Genomic DNA, 20,461 nt, shown 5'->3' with positions numbered 1-20,461 from the left:
CACACAATAGCAGCAATTTTAGTTGTGCAATATTTCCCATCACTGCTTGCCTTTAGTTTCTCTAGTGTGTATACAAATGCATTGTAGAATAATTTGGGTTTTAGATTGTTACACTCACACTTGTCCATTTTCTAACCAGGAATAGGCTAAACATCTTATTCCATATTTCTCTAGTTTCCTGAATAGTAGATCATATCAGATCTACTGTATGAAAAGCTTTCTGTAGGTCAAGATAAAAACCATCGCAGAATTCATCATTTTATTGATTTTAAAAGACTATGAAACTTAGATTTACTCTCATCAACACAGCGTCAAAGCAGTTTGAGAATTATTCACAACGTTTAATCTATCAGTTAATTTCTGCCACAAACTCCCCTCCATCAATCTTACTCAGTTCACGAGACATCACACACTGGACTGACTGAGAGACATGAACTACTTTTTGTGCAGGTCTTCTTGTATTAAAACAATATTTTCTTCTATGTAAAGGAAGTAAATAAACAACAGAAAGGAAGAGAAATCCTGCCAATTCAGAAAATAGAACAAACTACATAATATGTAGTTTGTTCTATATAAACTACATAAGACTGGCCACCTATAAAATCCAAATCTTTAAGAAATAAAAATAAATAAAGTTCCAGTGTTATTGTCGTTTAAGCAATGAAACCCTAAAACTGTTGAATTATTGCTTGATTATGTTTATGATAATTACTTACTTTACTTACTTTGGGGTCTAGTGGAAACTGTTTTGAAATAAATTTCTCTCATGTCACTCTGATCTGTTCACAAAGATTCAACAGAGAAAAAGTGCTGCATTGATTTGAATACAATTTCAAAGGTCTATTTGACTTTAATGAACTCTGCAGTGGCTCCATTTCCCCAAATATAAAGTCCAGTATAGAGCGGCTGAGTGAATGTGGTCTGGACTCTGTGGAGGAGAGTCATGGTTTCAGAGACGCTGTAGAAAGACAGAATACCTGCTCTGTGATCCAGGTACACTCCTACTCTGGAGGACCGAGGACCTGAGAGGACAGTTGGGACATTATTGTGAATAAATGTTTAACTGTTTGTGTAACAATATAATGCCCAAGATTTGTCATTGTTTCCAAATCCACATTCATTGCCCGTCCCTGCTCTGCTGATATTCTTGTATGCGACTGCAACACCAACTCCTCCCCCTCTCCACTCCACCTCCCAGTAACAACGTCCAGTCGGACTCTCTCTACTCAGGACCTGAGGCCATGCAGTGAATCTGTCTGGATGATCAGAATAAGACTGTTGTTGTTTCATTCGTGTTACTTTTCTGTTCCCCTCAGATAATAACAGACGTGTGTTTTCTGTGTTTGGATCCAGTGTGATTTCATGTGAATATTTTAAGAATCCAGCTCTGGTCTTTGGCTCTGGTGGTGACAGTAAAACATCCACTTCAGTGACTGTCAGTGAGATGTTTGTCCATTCCTCTCTCAGAATGTCCTGTAGTTTATCTCTGGTCTCTGACACAGCTGCTGTCACATCCTCAAAGTAGCTCAGAGGACGAATATTGATGCTGGATGAGTGTGTAGACTCACTGAGTGCTGACAGTGAGGGGTAGTTGTGTAGAAACTGGTTGTGATCCTCTGTGTGTGAGAGCTGCTCCAGCTCGCCGTCTTTCCTCTTCAGCTCAGCGATTTCCTGCTCCAGCTTCTCCTGAAGCTCTTTGACTCGACTCCCTTCAGTTTCCTGCTGGGATCTGACCTGCTGCTTCACATCAGAGCTTCTTTTCTGGAGGAGACGGATCAGCTCAGTGAACATCTTCTCACTGTCCTCCACTGCTTTATCAGCAGAGCCATTGATGGCCTCCACCTCCTGTTGAAGCAGCTTCACATCTTTCTCTCGCTCCTGGATTCTCTGCTGGATGTTTAGTCGTCTCACCTCGAGCTCCTTCTGCTTCTCAGTCCTTTCTGCTGCAGCTGGGACTGTTTCATGGCCTTTATGTTCATCCATTGTGCAGAGATAACAGATACTCTGCTGATCAGTACGACAGAAAATCTTCATCACCTCATCATGACGAGAGCAGATGTTCTCCTGGAGCTTCACGGAAGTTTTAACAAGTGTATGCTTTTTAAAAGCTTGAGATTCATAGTGAGGTTGGAGGTGTTTCACACAGTAAGAGGCCAGACAGACTAAACAGGACTTGATGGCTTTCAGCTTCCTCCCAGTGCAGACATCACAGGCCACATCTTCAGGTCCAGCATAGCAGTGATCAGCTGGAGCAGCTTGGAGTCCAGTCTTCTTCAGCTGCTCCACTAAAGCTGTAAACATGGTGTTTTTCTCCAAAAAAAAAAGTTTCCTACACCCTACATTTAAATATGTATCACTCTGAACTTTGCCAAGATGTGTCACCCTCATTTAAATTGTAGAAGACTGGACTTTGGTTATATAAGACGATAAGAGAAAATAATGTATTTAAATTTACTGCCATGCATTTGCTCTTTTCTGCCAACAAGTAACACTGATAAACCCAGCTAAACAAACCATGCAAACAAACAGTAACATCTCCACATAAACTAACAACACCTGCACAGCAAATTCAAAAGTGTTAAATGTTTTGGTGTTAATAGTCTTCTTGCAAAAGTAGAGTTAATTTTACTCTAAGTAGAGTCACATTCTTTTAATGTAACTCTGAGGTGTAAAATGACAGTAGTTAAAATCGAGTGTTAAAAATGAGTGTTTCTCTGTCAAATCTGGAGGTGTTAAAATGGAAACATTAACTCTTGACCTCTTAACTCTGAACTCCTACAGGGGCTATGACACCAACAGAGTAAATTCACAGACTCCGCCCCCAGCACGGCTCCAATCGAAGCTGAAGTGAAGCCGTTTCAGAACATTTTGCTCTACATATTTGAGTTGTTTGCCATGCTTGGTAAGTCATTTTTTCAAAGATTGTTTCAATTATTATTATGAGCTTTTACTTCTGTGGCTCTTTGGAGTTGAGACAAAGCTGTGTGAAAGGCATTAGCCATGTTGCTCGCTGATAGCATAATATTCTGTTTTAGCTAGCTGAAAGGTATTGTTTGCGGGCAAATACCACAGCCTTGAAAAAAAGCTTGCATGTGAATTTTCAGTCAAATCTTTGGTCAAATACACCTAAAACAATGTCTAGAATGTGAAACGTTGGTATAATGGTGCTACTTGAAGCCTGAAAACGATCGCCCATAAAAAAAACAAAAACGAGCAAACAGCAGTAGCAGGCGTCCTGACTGGGTTCTACGTTAGCATAGATCCCTCCAGAGTTTTGTGCACACGGTTTAGGTAAAAATGAAAAAGGTTGAGGTTTTACATTTAGTTCAGTATTACCTGTTGCCTGTGTCCTTGTCTTTTGGGAAAATACTTTACACAAGTAATGGCTCAAAGAGGATTCCTTTTTTTTTTACTGTGCTGCAATTGTTTACTGGATTATTTGTGCCATTAATTAGTGTCAACTAATTTTTATTCAATCTCCGCACAGGATATGCTTGTGAAGATGGAATATGGGGGAGAGCAGAAGTGCGCTGAAGTTCCACAAAGGGATGAATGAAGGACATGCATATTGTATTGAAGAAATAAGTGATGAGAATGCTGTTATTTGCATTTACCATGTCAGACCTTTTGATAAACAAAATTCTAATGAAAGTGAGAACATGTATACTGTTACATCTTTCAGAAAATGTTTTGAAATTGTGGTGCACAGTTCAGAATAAATGTTTTCAAAAACCATTGCATCTTTTTAGTAAATGTTTATTTCCAAAAGAAATTTCTAGAAGTTCAGAACAGTAACATTCCCGCTTTTCAGAATGAATTATATATATATATATATATATATATATATATATATATATATATTATTATTATTTTTTTTTTTTGTGTGTTTTAGTTATCAGTTTGTTGTTTGTTTTATGTTTGTTTGTCTGTTTGTTTATTTTTTGGTTTTGAATTGTACACTGTATTATGTTATGTAATTATGTACTATTTGTGAAAATAAAAAGGAAAAAAGTTAAAAAAATAAAAAAATTAACACTCTCTGGTGTGGACCCATATAGACACTTTAATAGTGTTGAAATCAAATCCGACAGTGTTAATTTGGACATGCTGGATTTGCTGTGTGCAATTAAATAAACCTTAAACCATAGCAATACCTACAACTGCAGATCACAACGTTTGCATCTTAACTAAACCCTTAAATACAACACTTAAAACACAAGACAGGAACTCCTAAAGGTGCCTGTAATAAACCACCTCAGGAGCTGCAGAACCTTCCTTGTAGATTTTGCAACTACTGCAACATATACAATGAATCACTGGAACTATTTCCACTGAACCTGCAAATGATAACGCTCCAGATCAACCGTGCAATCATCAATGCAAGAAGAGAACACTATCACTTCTGCAACAAAATAACTCCTAAAACCAGCAATCTTAACCAAAGGTTGTCCTGCATTTATCTTTACAGAATATCGTGACCTGCTCAACCTGTAAGCCAAACCAGCGCCCCACGCTTCTCATTTATGAGTTCTCAGTAGTGATTTTTTATTTTTCTGAACAACCATTGACAGACTCTGCCACACAGTGACACATGTCAATGTTTTGATCACCAACAATGCTGAGAGAACATAAAGGAAGAAGGTGCTAAATCTGGCAGCTTAGTGCTTGAAAGAACTTCTGCAACTAAACAAACTTTGGTCAGCTCAGTTCTTATGTTCAAAACTTATGTTTAATGTTTTCACTGATCAATAATTTTAGAACTGACTCTGTGTGTGTGTGTGTGTGTGTGTGTGTGTGTTTGTTTGTTTGTTTGTTTGTTTGTTTGTTTGTTTATTTTACCGAGTTTTTATTAAATACTAAGGTAAAAAGAAAAAAAACAGTCTATGAGCAATACCTCATTAAGAATCATTCAAAGCTACATGTGCAGTACTCCGTACAGCTTACATCCTTAGAGAGTAACCACTTCAAGCATTAACCCTTTGAGGTTCACACCAAGAAAACTGCAATTTAAGAAATAATTCTTTGCATTGTTTATTCCTTTAGAACAACAGCAACAAAGTTTAGATATTTTTTTAACCAACTCCAGCTTCTCGTGTTCCTTCTTCCTGATGTTGCTGTCATTCGGAACCGCTACATCGATCACTACGGCCGTCTTCTTCTGTTTGTCTACCACCACTATGTCCGGTTGGTTAGCCACCACCATTTTGTCCGTCTGTATCTGGAAGTCCCACAGGATCTTAGCTCGGTCATTCTCCACCACTCTTGGGGGCATCTCCCATTTTGACCTCGGGACTTCCAGGTTATACTCGGCACAGATGTTCCTGTACACTATATATATATAGAGAGAGAGGGGGTTCAGTCTAATATGTGTGCTCCAGTGAGACATTAGACTTCAGTAAAACTATGCAGTTACCTAATTATGCCCAGTGTTTAATCTCCACTGAGAGCTAAAACTCAGTTTTAAAGCTGTGTGCTGGTGAGCGTAAACTGTGACTATCACCATGTTACATGGGCGCTACAGAAACATGAAACAAGGCAGAATTGTTATTAAAATGATTGCATTGTTGTCCGAAGACATTACTGCTACTAACACATCCATATCTGCCACACAGAGCTCCACATGTACTGCTCATTTAGAACAAATGACTGTCTCAGCAAACGAGGACACAATCACACAGCCCACTGTCTTTGTTAGATGCGCGCCTGTTTCAGCAAAGTTCACAAACTCCCTCCAACACAACGTCCGGCCCACTGTGCGGCTCCACCAATGAGATCCGAGGGCCCGCGCAGTGGTATTAGCATACAGCCTGTATAAAAAGCGCCGCTCTCGGTCAAACAGCTCATTCGTTACTGCAGAGTATCGAGGAGAGAAAATGCCTGAACCCGCCAAGTCCGCGCCCAAGAAGGGCTCCAAGAAAGCCGTGACCAAGACCGCCGGCAAGGGCGGCAAGAAGAAGAGAAAGACCAGGAAGGAGAGCTACGCCATCTACGTGTACAAGGTGCTGAAGCAGGTCCACCCCGACACCGGGATCTCCTCCAAAGCCATGAGCATCATGAACTCGTTTGTCAACGACATCTTCGAGCGCATCGCAGCCGAGGCATCTCGCCTGGCCCACTACAACAAGCGCTCCACTATCACTTCCAGGGAGATCCAGACCGCAGTGCGCCTCCTTCTCCCTGGTGAGCTGGCCAAGCACGCCGTGTCTGAGGGCACAAAGGCCGTCACCAAGTACACGAGCTCAAAGTAAACTGACTGCATCTCATACGTCAACACAACGGCTCTTTTCAGAGCCACACACGTCATACTGACGAGCAGAATTCCAACTGTTAAACATGCAGCTCACTATGTTACAACTACTGTAATCGCGGATGTGCACCTTTGTGTCACTGGGTGCTATCAATCCGCTGTACCGACCAACAGAAATGTTGGTCGAAATGTGTTCCGGTTTTTACTTTGTAGTCACTTTGTCTTTCTACGAACACAATTAATGCGACTTTTTATTTAACACTTGGTTTTAGTTCAAAGTGTACTTTTCTTCTGACATGCAAAGTTGAGCAGTCATAAGATTAAAATGCTTTGGCACAAAACTAGCATCAACATTCATGTTGCAGCTTTTCATTGCATGGTCGTGTCTGTATCGTTTCAGTCGTCTGTATTCATCTTGTTGCAGTTTTCTGCTTCTGCTGTGAGGTCCCACCTCCATGCACTTACACAATTATTCGCTAGACGGGTATTTCTTATAAATGATATCATATTAGGGAAATTTTCCTATACATATCTTTGACCTGGAGTAGAATTGATTATGAAATGGAAAGAAAAAATGCTTATGAACTTACAAATTAGCAACATGATCCGTTTAAGGTAACCCTTTTCCATTTTTATGGAATTTGGAATTAAGAGAATTTGTTCCACTGTGCGAAAAGGCTGGAGTGCAGAAAAACTGGTAGAGATGCAGTTACAGTGTACCTGGGCCCCACCAACTATCAGCTAAAGAGAAGAAATAAATAAAATTGCTGCACATTTTCTAGACCCGTCTGTGGTCCTGTCTGTTATATGCAGCACCATGCTCTTGCTTCACTGTTAAAAGTTATCAACTACATTTTAAAATGTGCTATTAAACACATAATACATTTATAGATGCATATTATTATTAAAATATATAATATTGAGTTCTATTTTTATTTTTTTTAAAGCCTACACTGGCTGTTGTAGTGGAGGGACACATTTTATTCCAAGCTGAGCCCGTACTGCTATTTATTTTTTTACCATGTATTTATTTCATTACTCGTTTCATAACCATTTTGATTCATGTACATTTGAACATATGGAGTTCTGTAGTGTTAAGGCCCTCCCAGCTGGAGGAGAAGAGTCAGTGGCTGCCCTGTGTCCCCCCTCCTCAGTAGTTTTCCACTAAAGCTGAGGATGAAAGTTGCGATTTGGTGTGAGCCTCCCTTCGGTTAGACATAATTTGTCATTAACAAAAGACAACATTTCCACATTTAGAGAGTAGAAGAGTGGGCGGGGCCACTGAGCTTCGAGCGGTCCAGCGAACCGTCTGTTTTCTTTTACGTCCGCCGAGCACAGATAATAACACGGCTCCGTGGGGTTGAGATTCATTCGACTTTGTTCGTTCAGAGAAGAAACAATAACCATGAGTGGACGAGGCAAGGGCGGCAAAGGACTCGGAAAAGGAGGCGCCAAGCGTCACCGTAAAGTTCTCCGTGATAACATCCAGGGCATCACCAAACCGGCCATCCGCCGTCTGGCTCGCCGTGGCGGAGTGAAGCGTATCTCCGGTCTGATCTACGAGGAGACCCGCGGTGTGCTCAAGGTGTTTCTGGAGAACGTCATCCGCGACGCCGTCACCTACACTGAGCACGCTAAGAGGAAGACTGTGACCGCCATGGATGTGGTGTACGCTCTGAAGAGGCAGGGCCGCACTCTGTACGGCTTCGGCGGTTAAACTCCTTCACCCCAATCCATCAAACGGCTCTTTTAAGAGCCACCCACTTTCACTTTAAGAGCTTTGTTCTGCCATCTTGTTGTGTGTTGTTTTTTTTTTTTTTTTTAAATCATGATTCAGGCAAGTCCTGAAAGTTATCAAAATATCTGCCAGTATCCCCCAAGCAACTTCTGAAGTACTACGTTATAACTTAACAATTACCAACTGAGATTCCAAACATTAACTTTTCGCTTTTCTTGAGTCTGGAATATTAACCCGTTTGTCATGTGTGCTTTCCTTTCTCCTTAACTGACAGAGCCACAAACTGAACTTAAAGTTACAGACCTATTCAATACCACTGTTTCATTAAACTCAACTATAGCAGGAGTGTAGACCAAACGAAAGAACTGAAAGATTTCACTGATTAACCAGTTTATTTGTAAATGCTGTCCTGCCACAAATCCGCTTAAAGCAGAAGTACTTATTAGTGATGGGATTTCTGGCTCTGCTAACTAAAAAGAGCCAGCTCTTCAGGTTGTTTTGTTGCTTTAATTTATGAACAATAAAAGAAAATTATTCACAAAAGGAATTACTACTGCAAAATAAAGTTTTGTTTTTTTTATTTATATATGTGTGCAGTGGCCCCTGGAGACAAAGCATGTACAAACTCCAAAGCATATTCCTAGTGTTAACTGAACTTCCGAAACAGAACTACCTAGATCACTTAAATTACAGAAATGAAAGCATATGTGTATTTATACACAAGCACTCATATATATTCAAGTAATTTTTAAAAAAAAGTTAATTTACCTGTTACTACCACACACCAAATCTGGTCGTTAGTACTTCCTGGCTTGTGTAGCCACTAGGTAACAAAAGCTCAACACCGCGCCGAGCATCCTGGAGCACTTCTGTTGTGTTTTGTACGTGTTTTGGAGTTCGTATGCGCTTTGTCTCTAGGGTCCATCGTAAATATACTTTTATTTATTCACTCCTAATAAAATGTAATAAATCATATATTACAAAAACCAACTATTCAGTTCAACTTTTAACTATTTACATTTTCATCTTTTTCCTTTTAAACAAATTTAAAGTGAAACAACACCAAACACTGCAAACCACAACACAATTAAATATAAATTATAATATGAAAACAAAAAGAAGATGCATATTCTCTGTCATATGGACCTGCATGAATAAACTTTCTGAATCCTTTATCATCTGCAACTGAAAATAGTTGTGGATGATTACTATACCTTTCTAATGTGACGTTGTTGTCCCTGGCTCTCTTTCCCCCTCTCTTCCTCCTGATCTGTTCCTGTGCTACTGAGATTGTGACTACCGCCCTCCCCTCCTTCCCAGCGCAAAGCACAACCCACAATCATAAGAAAAGTGAGAGAGAGAGAGAGAGAGAGAGAGAGAGAGAGAGAGAGAGAGAGAGAGAAAACAACCCACATCTTGTGATAAGGAGCCGGCTCACATCGTTCACGTCAAAGATCCGGCTCTAAGAGCCATTTCGTTCGCAACCGACACATCACTAGTGCTTATGTAGTATGTCTTTTTTTTTTTAAGATAACCAACCCACCTTTGATCTAGTACAGCAGGGGTCCCCAAATCCCAGTCCACGAGGGCCGGTCCACGAGCCGGTGTCCCTGCAGGTTTTAGATCTCACCCTGGATCAACACACCTGAATCACATGATTAGTTCATTACCAGGCCTCTGGAGAACTTCAAGACATGTTGAGAAGGTAATTTATCCATTTAAGTCAGCTGTGATGGATCAAGGACATCTAAAACCTACAGGGACACCGGCCCACGTCAACTGGGATTGGGGACCGCTGTAGTAGAGGGTGGACATGCGTGGATGAAGCCCTATGAAGCTTTTGAAGCCTCTTCCTGATGTGTGCCTGAAATTTTATTTTCACCAACATGTCTGTTTAAACTGCAAACAAAATATCAAAGGCAACTGTTAATGCTCTGTGATGAAATGACCCACATCGCAAACAAGAAGTTTCGCCAGATTGTCTACGTTGACGTGCTTCCAGGTAAAGAAAAAAAAAAAAGAAAAAAAGGAGAAATATACTTTCCTACATTTGCAATTCTACATGCTTTTAAACAATTTAAAAAGTACAATTCATAGTTTGTGAATTACTTAATGTTTAATTACTATTGAACAAATGACCGACTAAGAATTTTAGACTTTAGTTTACTTCAGTCATATTCCATATAAATCAGGTATCATACAAAAATAAAAAAAAGCTTGAAATATAATCATGACAATAAAAGAATATGACTTTAAGGACCTAACATTACTTCAGTTATAGGACACTGTGTTGGTTCTGTCACCTGACAATAGGACATAGATGACAAGAATAAAATGGGTAGCTGCTTCAGTGTTTCTGTCAGTTTGTGCAGATCTTGATATTTGTCTCAAAAATGAACCCTATGAATATGTGAGTACCATTAGGATGAAATTGTGTCACCAACATGTTAACGTTAGATAACATTTTAACAGCCTCTGCAAACCAATAATAACATGTGTAGTTTAGAGTATTTTATAGCACATTTAAACAATAGGAGTCTACGCTTTATACGTCAGAGCACTTGGCCTATCATATCATCTAGTACAAAGCACTGAAATGTGATGAGCTTTGGAAAATAATTAATGAAACCAAAAATGAAGGTGTAATTCAATATAAGTATGCAAATAAAGATGAAAACCTTTCAATAGTTAAAAATATACAAGATAAAATATTATCTGAAAGCATGAGAGACGTGGTATGGCTCATCTCGCTCGGGCGCCTCCCTGTGAGGGCGGTGGTACAGTGGAGTTGTTTTGTTACCACCATGAAATGCCCTATGACAGACTGTGATGAAGATGAGACCCTAGAACATCTTCTATTGGATTGTTATAGGACAACTGAGATCAGGCAGAAGATGACAGAGATTGGCTATGATGTGGATGTTAATATTAAAGCAGTTAAATATGGTTTGTTTAAAGAAAAAAATGTGTGATGACAAAAGGAGACTCTTTTGCTTAGTAATGTGTGTAATAAACACACATATTTGGAAAACCCGTGCCAAAGGAGTACTTGAACAAAAGATAAGTAGTGATGTGGTGAGTAAACATGATTACAGACCTGCGGAGAAGACGAACAATGGACCTGAAACTTGGGAAAGTTTTCCCCTGGAACAAATTAAAACTGTAAGTCTTGTGAACGCTGTGTGGACTCAGATTTTCCTCCTTGTTGTATGTGCTCATGGCTTTGTATATGTAATTGTATGTGTATGTGCATTTTATATGTAAATAAAGTTTAAAAAAAAAAAAGAAAAAATACGTGAATAATTAAAGGAGGAAGCCATTACAACAGCATACAACAATTCATGCTTTTAAAAAAAGAAAAAAAAATTAAAAAACGTTTTGTAATGGAAGTCGGTGAATTCCATGTTCATGCCGACTGTAGTTTCTAGAATAGAAAGAGCATGAAGATATAAGTGCGAGTATGAGCTGCTACTACTACTGGACCGAGCTCTTGGTGTGAGTGAGGTGGCTCTGAAAAGAGCCGTTGTTGGTAGGAGAGCGTGCAGCTTAAGCTCTCTCTCCGCGGATGCGGCGAGCCAGCTGGATGTCTTTTGGCATGATGGTGACCCTTTTGGCGTGGATGGCGCACAGGTTGGTGTCCTCGAAGAGTCCGACCAGGTAAGCCTCGCTGGCCTCCTGCAGAGCCATGACAGCAGAGCTCTGGAAGCGCAGGTCGGTCTTGAAGTCCTGAGCGATCTCACGGACCAGGCGCTGGAAGGGCAGCTTGCGAATCAGCAGCTCGGTGGATTTCTGGTAACGGCGGATCTCGCGCAGAGCCACGGTACCAGGCCTATAACGGTGGGGCTTCTTGACGCCTCCGGTGGCCGGGGCGCTCTTACGAGCAGCCTTGGTGGCCAGCTGCTTCCTGGGGGCTTTGCCGCCAGTAGACTTGCGAGCAGTCTGCTTGGTTCTTGCCATTCTTCCTTACTTTTCTTTCCCTGTGATAAGAGCAGAAAATGTAGCGAACAGAGGAGACTCGCTGCTCTTAAAGTGTGTGACTGGCTGTGACGCGGTGCCGCTCCGGCTCGTGATTGGTGATGGGCTCCACGTGGAGCACCGCCCGCCTCGGTGTGTGCTGCTCATTGGAGAAAAGTGCATTGATGTTGCGCGCTGCCGCAAGTCTCTCTGCGATTGGTGCGTGACGAAGCTGCGCGCGCTCTGCGGAAATATAAGTGAGGCTTTGAGCTGATCGGGCCACATTTTCTCTTAGTCTCGATACTACGAAGAAAAGAACCTGTCAAAATGAGTGGTCGCGGAAAGACCGGAGGCAAAGCCAGAGCTAAGGCCAAGACCCGCTCATCCCGTGCCGGGCTTCAGTTCCCCGTGGGTCGTGTCCACAGGCTGCTGCGTAAAGGTAACTATGCCGAGCGTGTGGGAGCCGGCGCTCCTGTTTATCTGGCAGCTGTGCTCGAGTACCTGACCGCTGAGATCCTGGAGCTGGCTGGCAACGCAGCCCGCGACAACAAGAAGACTCGCATCATCCCACGTCACCTGCAGCTGGCTGTGCGCAACGACGAGGAGCTCAACAAGCTCCTGGGGGGAGTCACCATCGCTCAGGGTGGTGTGCTGCCCAACATCCAGGCTGTGCTGCTGCCCAAGAAGACCGAGAAGCCCGCCAAGGCCAAGTAAACCCAAAGCGCTCGGCTTCACCAACAACAAAGGCTCTTTTAAGAGCCACACTTGTGTCCTGGGAAATGTAGATTATGCATCTTGGTTTACTTTGAAGTGTACCTTCATGTCATCTTAGTCACGGACTGAAATCCACCTTCAAAAAAAAAAAAAACTAGAGCTGTGTGCGTTTAGTCTATTCTTTTGTGAATAAAACAAACTTTAGGTCTTGATACAAAACTACAGCAAAAAGCTCTGTCTCCTGCGTTGTGGTGTGGGGTCGTGTTCAACCTCATTGCTCATCTTACTGATTAAGAATACATTGGATGTCACTAATTATTAGCTTAACTGACTGGACACTCATCATGGTTCACGCTCTTTATAATTAAAACAGTTTCTAAGCTCATGGAAACAGACAACACGCAGTTCAAACCTTGTTAAACACAATGGGGAAATATAACAACGTGAGGTGGAGAGGGACAGGTGGAGGAAAATGTGCAGCTGTTTGCGACGTGTTCAGCGCTGCTGCTGAATTTGGGACATTTTGCAAAGTCACTTACATCTACGCTTAGGGTTTTGTGTCTATTGTGAGTAGAATAAAACAATTCGAAGAATAGAATGTATTTAGGTTTACTTAGATAATAGGGGGCAGCTGGTGATCAGAAGAACAGGAAATGATTCCTAAGTGTGGCTTTTGTTAGAATGTCTTTGTCAACCTGTTTTAAGGACAATAGTGGATTTTTGTTCTCAAAGCTTTTCATGCGACCTTAAAGCTCTCAAAAATGACATTAAGTTGCTGAACCCTGACCTCTGACGTGCCAAATCAGCTTTTTTCAGCGATAAACTTTGGTGTGTAACTGTATAGTATGAAAAATGCATTGACAGTGGGGGTCTGCCTGTTATAAAGTGAGTGAAATCTGCCTCAGCCAAGAACAAGAAGCCACAGTTACTAGTCTGGTTAGAGGACAGTGGAGGGGGACACAGGGCAGCCCCGGACTCTTCTTCAGCTGGGATATCCAAAGAATCGGTGAGGTCAAGAAGTAAACTCAAGACTATATTTTGAAATAATATATAGTTTTTTTAAACCTACAAATGATTAACAGAATGGTTTTATTGTGTTATTATAGGAGTTGTGTCGCCAAATCACAACATAAGTCGCCTTGAGGCGACTTATGTTGTGATTTGGCGCTATATAAATAAAATTGAATTGAATTGAAAATAATTTAATTCCCCTCATCCTTCACGCTACAGAGCTCCATGGTAAAATAAATAGCAGTACGGGCTCAGCTTGGAGTAAAATGTGTCCTTGAAATCACACAATATCAATTCAACTGGACTAGATTTCGTCAGGTAAAGTTGTAGATTAGAGCATTTCAAGTGGATTATATTAGCTAGGTATCATTAAAATATACAGTGTACTTCCAGTACAACAGCCAGTGTAGGCTTTTAAAAAAAAAATAGAACTCAATATTTCATACAAGAATAATAACATGCGTCTATGAATGTATTGTGTTGTTTAATAGAATACTTTAAAATGTAGTTGCTAACTTAAGTTTATTTCTTGTATGATGTTTCACAGTAAAAGTGGTGTGATGCTTGTATTACAAAGGTGTGATTAGTGATGTGACGTTCTGTATCGAGGCTTCGGAGCGTGTGCCGAGTAATGGAGGGGGCGTTTCCGCGATGCGCGTATCGAGGCTTGCTTCATTTATGGGAGGAGCTGAAAATGATGACGTCCGAAGCCTCGCTGCCCGGCTGTACCACGTGACTGGTTCATGAAGTGGTTCGAACTTTGCCGCGAGATATGACAGCGATATAAACCCCTCAGACTTCATTCAAAATGTGGGTGTTTGATGGAGAGTTGCGGTTAGTGTGAGTTTGGAGACCGTTTGGAGGTTTATGAGAGTGAGGAGAGAAAGTCAGGAGAGAATGGAGCCAGCTAAGAAGAGGAGGATGTCCTCCCCTGTGTGGGAACATTTTGATCTTATTCCTCCCAACAAGGTATGTAAATTTCTACAGATGTATTTTCATAATACTGATGGTGCAATACAATTTATGTTGAGCTGTCTTTACTGTTGTACAAGGTGAAGTGTTTGCTATGTGCCAGGGAGCTGGGATATAACAACAACACCTCATCCATGCTTAGGCACTACAGAGCTTTGCATGAGAATAAGGGGAACAGCGATTGTGGAGCAAGACCAGGTGAGCCATCAAATGTCATGATAATATAGCATGCTGTAATGTTACTAAATGATATAACAATATTATACAACTGTTATAAGTTACGTGTGTGATATTTATATTTGTGCTTTGTCTTTATTGTCTTTCCTCAGAAGAACAATCTCAAATAGATGAAGACCTGGTTAGCATGGTGATTGAGGACTTCCAGCCATTTAGCATTGTGGAGGACAAAGGATTCAAAAGATTTGTTAAATCATTAAATCCCAGCTATGTTCTCCCCACTAAAAAGGTCGTAAAAGCAGTGAAAATTTAGTTTTTACAGAATAAAATGTGAACAGGCAGGACTGAGGCTCAAAGCCTCAGTGTGTAGCTGTCCATACCTCAACGTTACAAAAGCACAACTACTGTCCACACCCCAACCACACCTCACCTCACAGTAAATGATCATTTCCATTTCAAGCATTTCCAAATAATCATTTCCCATACTGCCAGTATAAATATACACAGTATACTGCCATCACTACAATATAGATGTTTTACACACTCCTTTTGTTGTTGACATTTACAGGCTGTGTGCAAAATGCCACACTCTTCAAATTCATGCCAGCTATTATTTTTACGTCCAGTAGGTGTCCTGCTAGAGCAAATGAAGCTTCATGAAGCTTCGCGTTGGGGTGAACCAATTGGATGAAAAGCTTCAGTGCTTCATGAAGCTTCATCTGCCCATCACTAGGTGTGATTGTAAATAGTTGTTAATATTTGTATTCTTGTAGTTGCAGACTTGCTTAGACAGCACTAATGTGCACCATGATAGTAATCCAAGTTGTATTTGTAATGAGGACAATGGAGGAAAAAAGCGCTTTAATAATAAGGACATTATTGTGAATGACAGAGTGGTGAGTGAGTGAGAGGAAGGAGCTCTTGTGTGTTGCTGTGGTGGCTCTGAGAAGAGCCGTTGTTGAGTGTGAGAGCGGTGTCAGCTCACTTCTTCTTGGCTGCTGTGGCCGCCTTCTTGACTTTGGGCTTGGCGGCCTTCTTGGCGGGGGATTTCTTTGTTGCGGGAGCCTTCTTGAGCACCTTCTTGGGGGTCTTTGCTGCTTTCTTGGTGCTTTTGGGCGCTTTCTTGGCCGCCGCTGCGGGCTTCTTGGCCTTCTTGGGCGACTTCTTAGCAGCTGCGGGCTTCTTAGCTGCTGCTGCTGCCTTCTTGGGCGACTTCTTAGCAGCTGCTGCCGGTTTCTTGGCTTTGGCCGCGGCGGGCTTCTTGGCTTTAGGAGCGGCTTTCTTCGCGGGCTTCTTGGCTTTGCTCTCAGTAACCTTCTTGTTCATCTTGAAGGATCCGGAGGCCCCGGTGCCCTTGGTCTGCACCAGAGTGCCCTTCGCCACCAGGCTCTTGATGGCAGTCTTGACGCGGGCCTTGTTCTTGTCCACATCGTAGCCTCCGGCAGCCAGAGCCTTCTTGAGCGCGGCTGCGGACACGCCGCTGCGCTCCTTGGAAGCGGCCACGGTTTTCACAATCAGCTCGCCCACGCTGGGGCCGACCTTCTTGGGCTTGGAAGCCGTCGTCTTCTTCTTCTTGGCGGCCTTGGCCGGGACGGCAGCAGGTGCGGGAGCTTCCTCGGACATTTTCCTCTTTCGCCTCTGATCGAGATTCACGGTACAGTGATGGCAAGTCGGAAGCGCCACGCTGCACTTAAACGCATCATGAGAACCGTGGAGAGTGAAGGCAGCGCGCGCAGCTCTCGCGTGTCTCGCAATGCTTCATTTTGTGTTTCGTGTCTCGGGATCAAAGAGCTCAAAGTGAGTGTGTGAGCAGCACTGCAGGTCGACAGTGGAGCAGTCCACAGCGGGCTTGTGTCTCCTCGTGCAGGCTTCGTGTCGGGCTCTCGTGTTCTCTGCTCTCGGTTCGTGGAGCTCCCAAAGCTCGGCGACTCGGTGCGGAGGTCAGCGCTGCTCGGCGGCTTCTTGGACTCTTTTCTCTTCTGAAACCTGTGGAGCCGCAGCAGAGCTCCGTAAAAAGTCTTTTCTAGCTGATACACATGTTTGTTCACGCACTCCGAGTTAAAAGCAGCATCTGGTGAGCGCAGCTGTGGGACAAAGTGACGCTGCGAGCTCCCAGCAAACACACCGATGCTGCTGCAGGCCCACGGAGCAGCGAGACTTGTGTGACAGCTGCTCGCTTCTAACCAAAGCACAGTTTCACTCACATTGTTGTACAGAAGCTTCATTAGTGACCTTACAGCAGCTCGCTTCCACACTTTGGCTTTGATCTCTTAGTCTGCATTGACTCAGTTTCCTTCTACAGTTACTGACTCTACAATAAACAACAGCAGTGAATGAACACGTGACTACACAGATCCACAAACTGATCACTGAGTATCTCAATGTGTAATACTCAACACCTGCTAAAAACACCCAGCCATCTCACTGTTAATCACTCTCTTTCGCTATTAGTCAAAAATTATTTTATCCTTGTATCTATTCTATTTATTATTATCGTAATAAGGTTGTTGTTATTATTTGTTATTTATTTTATCCTGCTCTGCCCATGTCGGTGCATTTCCCAGCTCTGGCACTAATAAAGCTCATGCCCAGTATATCTGCTCTTTCTGGAGGATTCTGTTATCCCACCTACTGAAAAATATGTGACCACAGTTTTTTTTGTGCATAAGTCAAATCCTGAACAATACCCCTGACCCACACCATCATGTGCTGACCAAAAATCCCCTCTGAAAACCACAGGAAATCATTCCTACCTCCTGTACAACTCCATCTTATGCACAGCACTTACTACAATAGTTGCATTATATAAAAGGTGGCTATGGAGCCATCAAATTAGGAGTTAGATTGAAGAAAGCTTTCATGGAAATTCCTCTGGGAATTGCAGAAAGCTGGATGTGAAGGACACAGCAGGGCCTGCCTGTGGCATAGGCAGTATAGGCAAATGCTAACAGTGTCATCCATCCAGGGGCACCACAAGTGAGGAAAAAAACAATTAAAATGCTTTGTTGATGCTAGTTTTGTGCCAAAGTATTTTAATCTAATGACTGCTCAACTTTGCATGTCAGAATTAGAAAAGTACACTTTGAACTAAAACCAAGTGTTAAATAAAAAGTTGCATTAATTGTGTTCGTAGAAAGACAAAGTGACTACAAAGTAAAAACCGGAACACATTTCGACCAACATTTCTGTTGACTGGGGGTCGGTACAGCGGATTGATAGCACCCAGTGACACAAAGGTGCACATCCGCGATTACAGTAGTTGTAACAAAGTGAGCTGCATGTTTAATAGTTGGAATTCTGCTCGTCAGTTTAGTGTGTGGCTCTGAAAAGAGCCGTTGTGTTGACGTATGAGATGCAGTCAGTTTACTTTGAGCTCGTGTACTTGGTGACGGCCTTTGTGCCCTCAGACACTGCGTGCTTGGCCAGCTCACCAGGGAGAAGGAGGCGCACTGCGGTCTGGATCTCCCTGGAAGTGATAGTGGAGCGCTTGTTGTAGTGGGCCAGGCGAGATGCCTCGGCTGCGATGCGCTCGAAGATGTCGTTGACAAACGAGTTCATGATGCTCATGGCTTTGGAGGAGATCCCGGTGTCGGGGTGGACCTGCTTCAGCACCTTGTACACGTAGATGGCGTAGCTCTCCTTCCTGGTCTTTCTCTTCTTCTTGCCGCCCTTGCCGGCGGTCTTGGTCACGGCTTTCTTGGAGCCCTTCTTGGGCGCGGACTTGGCGGGTTCAGGCATTTTCTCTCCTCGATACTCTGCAGTAACGAATGAGCTGTTTGACCGAGAGCGGCGCTTTTTATACAGGCTGTATGCTAATACCACTGCGCGGGCCCTCGGATCTCATTGGTGGAGCCGCACAGTGGGCCGGACGTTGTGTTGGAGGGAGTTTGTGAACTGTGCTGAAACAGGCGCGCATCTAACAAAGACAGTGGGCTGTGTGATTGTGTCCTCGTTTGCTGACAGTCATTTGTTCTAAATGAGCAGTACATGTAGAGCTCTGTGTGGCAGATATGGATGTGTTAGTAGCAGTAATGTCTTCGGGCAACAATGCAATCATTTTAATAACAATTCTGCCTTGTTTCATGTTTCTGTAGCGCCCATGTAACATGGTGATAGTCACAGTTTACGCTCACCAGCACACAGCTTTAAAACTGAGTTTTAGCTCTCAGTGGAGATTAAACACTGGGCATAATTAGGTAACTGCATAGTTTTACTGAAGTCTAATGTCTCACTGGAGCACACATATTAGACTGAACCCCCTCTCTCTCTATATATATATAGTGTACAGGAACATCTGTGCCGAGTATAACCTGGAAGTCCCGAGGTCAAAATGGGAGATGCCCCCAAGAGTGGTGGAGAATGACCGAGCTAAGATCCTGTGGGACTTCCAGATACAGACGGACAAAATGGTGGTGGCTAACCAACCGGACATAGTGGTGGTAGACAAACAGAAGAAGACGGCTCAAATTTAAACTTTAAGCTTAATTCCTTGAGTCAGTAAAGTCAGTCAGTAAAAGTCAGTAAAAATCCATAAATAAAAAAGGGTTAAACAAAATTCAGCTACTAAATAAAGTTGAAGCAAATCTTATTACAAATCTGTAATAAATTAAATTAAATTAAAATTAAATTAAATCTGTGAGTACTGTAAAAATAAACTTCTATAATTAATGTGATTTATTTTTGTGTTGTTGATACTTGTGAGGTTATGTCAGTGACAGGACTGCACTGTCTGCACCGATGTCCTCTGTGTGTGTTTCAGACAGGGGAGACGTCACTTATGGATGACATCATCATCGAACACAAGATAACAGTCAAAGACTACAGAGGTACAGCTGTTGATCTTTTAGTACAAAGATGAAAAATCTGTTAATCAGAATTGAACTTTTCCTTTACTATGAACAGGAAGTGAGAAAGGAAAATAAGTTAAAACAAACAAACTCAAGTTCAAAGTGAGAGAGTAGGAAAAAAAGTGCGCACACATCCTCATTCTAGTAAAATGTGAGCTTATCCACAGCCGGGTCAGTGGGGCAGCAGCCTAAAAACAGACCAGACCTCCCTCTCCCAGGCCGCCTCCTCCAGCCTTTCCAAGGGAACAGGAGTTTCCAGCCAGCTGAGACATATAATCTCTTCAGTGTTTCCTGGTTCTGCTCTGGGGACTCCTTTCTTCATCAGGGTTCAGAGTGAGTGCAGCAGTATTTAGATTTCACTCCGAGCCAAGTTGTGGTTAAAACATATCAGAAACAACGCTGCTCGTCTCTGCAGATGCTGTGTGATCTGATACTTGTCATGTACTGCTCATGCAGCAGCAGAAAATGTGTCCAAAGTTCAACATTTATGTGACCCAAAACAGAAAGTTGTGTTATAACTGTGATGTCCTTATTCTTTCACTTTGCTGTATATAAAGAGAACAGAGAGGCTCTGCTCAGCCCAGCAGTCGTCCACCAGTCCAACAACAGGAATCCAGCTGCTGCTCTCTAACTGGTTCTCACATTTATATTTAAATTCTATATATTTATATTCTGTTTGTTCTCCTCACAAAGGAGATGAACATGAAATGAAATCTCATACAACCACTGAGGGCCAGAAAGTTCAAATGGAGAGATATTCTTCTTTCTTTAATAAAGAAGCAGAAGAAAAGAATGGTGGCA

The 20,461-nt window shown here is 42.3% G+C and overlaps 7 protein-coding genes across 7 annotated transcripts in view; 3 read left to right on the top strand and 4 right to left on the bottom strand.

Moving 5' to 3' along the window:
- Nucleotides 1–960: 960 nt before the first annotated feature.
- LOC113017256 (tripartite motif-containing protein 16-like) lies at nt 961–2,068 on the bottom strand. The gene has a single exon (XM_026160411.1). It carries the CDS (start codon nt 2,032–2,034, stop codon nt 1,060–1,062), a length of 975 nt encoding a protein of 324 aa, XP_026016196.1. The 5' UTR covers nt 2,035–2,068; the 3' UTR covers nt 961–1,059.
- A 3,781-nt stretch (nt 2,069–5,849) lies between these two features.
- On the top strand, nt 5,850–6,295 carry LOC113017213 (histone H2B 1/2). The gene has a single exon (XM_026160367.1). It carries the CDS (start codon nt 5,874–5,876, stop codon nt 6,246–6,248), a length of 375 nt encoding a protein of 124 aa, XP_026016152.1. The 5' UTR covers nt 5,850–5,873; the 3' UTR covers nt 6,249–6,295.
- Nucleotides 6,296–7,607: 1,312 nt separating this feature from the next.
- LOC113017252 (histone H4) lies at nt 7,608–7,988 on the top strand. Its single transcript, XM_026160407.1, has one exon. The coding sequence runs from the start codon at nt 7,653–7,655 to the stop codon at nt 7,962–7,964; it is 312 nt and encodes a 103-aa protein (XP_026016192.1). The 5' UTR covers nt 7,608–7,652; the 3' UTR covers nt 7,965–7,988.
- Nucleotides 7,989–11,492: 3,504 nt separating this feature from the next.
- The window catches only part of LOC113017172 (histone H3-like), a 16,098-nt gene continuing 7,129 nt past the window's right edge, over nt 11,493–20,461 (bottom strand). The window contains exons 2-3 of the mRNA XM_026160334.1: nt 12,034–12,066; nt 11,493–11,943 (exon numbers count right to left, since the gene is read on the bottom strand). Of these exons, the coding sequence (XP_026016119.1) occupies nt 11,532–11,943; nt 12,034–12,066 (445 nt within the window). The 3' untranslated portion in view covers nt 11,493–11,531. The remainder of the gene's footprint in view (nt 11,944–12,033; nt 12,067–20,461) is intronic.
- Nucleotides 12,203–12,679, top strand: LOC113017168 (histone H2A-like). Its single transcript, XM_026160329.1, has one exon. The coding sequence runs from the start codon at nt 12,267–12,269 to the stop codon at nt 12,651–12,653; it is 387 nt and encodes a 128-aa protein (XP_026016114.1). The 5' UTR covers nt 12,203–12,266; the 3' UTR covers nt 12,654–12,679.
- On the bottom strand, nt 15,730–16,486 carry LOC113017165 (histone H1-like). Its single transcript, XM_026160326.1, has one exon. The coding sequence runs from the start codon at nt 16,434–16,436 to the stop codon at nt 15,795–15,797; it is 642 nt and encodes a 213-aa protein (XP_026016111.1). The 5' UTR covers nt 16,437–16,486; the 3' UTR covers nt 15,730–15,794.
- LOC113017171 (histone H2B 1/2) lies at nt 18,158–18,575 on the bottom strand. Its single transcript, XM_026160333.1, has one exon. The coding sequence runs from the start codon at nt 18,549–18,551 to the stop codon at nt 18,177–18,179; it is 375 nt and encodes a 124-aa protein (XP_026016118.1). The 5' UTR covers nt 18,552–18,575; the 3' UTR covers nt 18,158–18,176.

This window comes from Astatotilapia calliptera, unplaced genomic scaffold, assembly GCF_900246225.1.
Source record: "Astatotilapia calliptera unplaced genomic scaffold, fAstCal1.2 U_scaffold_1, whole genome shotgun sequence".
Lineage (NCBI taxonomy): Eukaryota > Metazoa > Chordata > Actinopteri > Cichliformes > Cichlidae > Astatotilapia > Astatotilapia calliptera.
The sequence above is the reverse complement of the archived record's forward strand: the minus strand, read 5'-3'. Positions and strand labels throughout refer to the sequence as shown.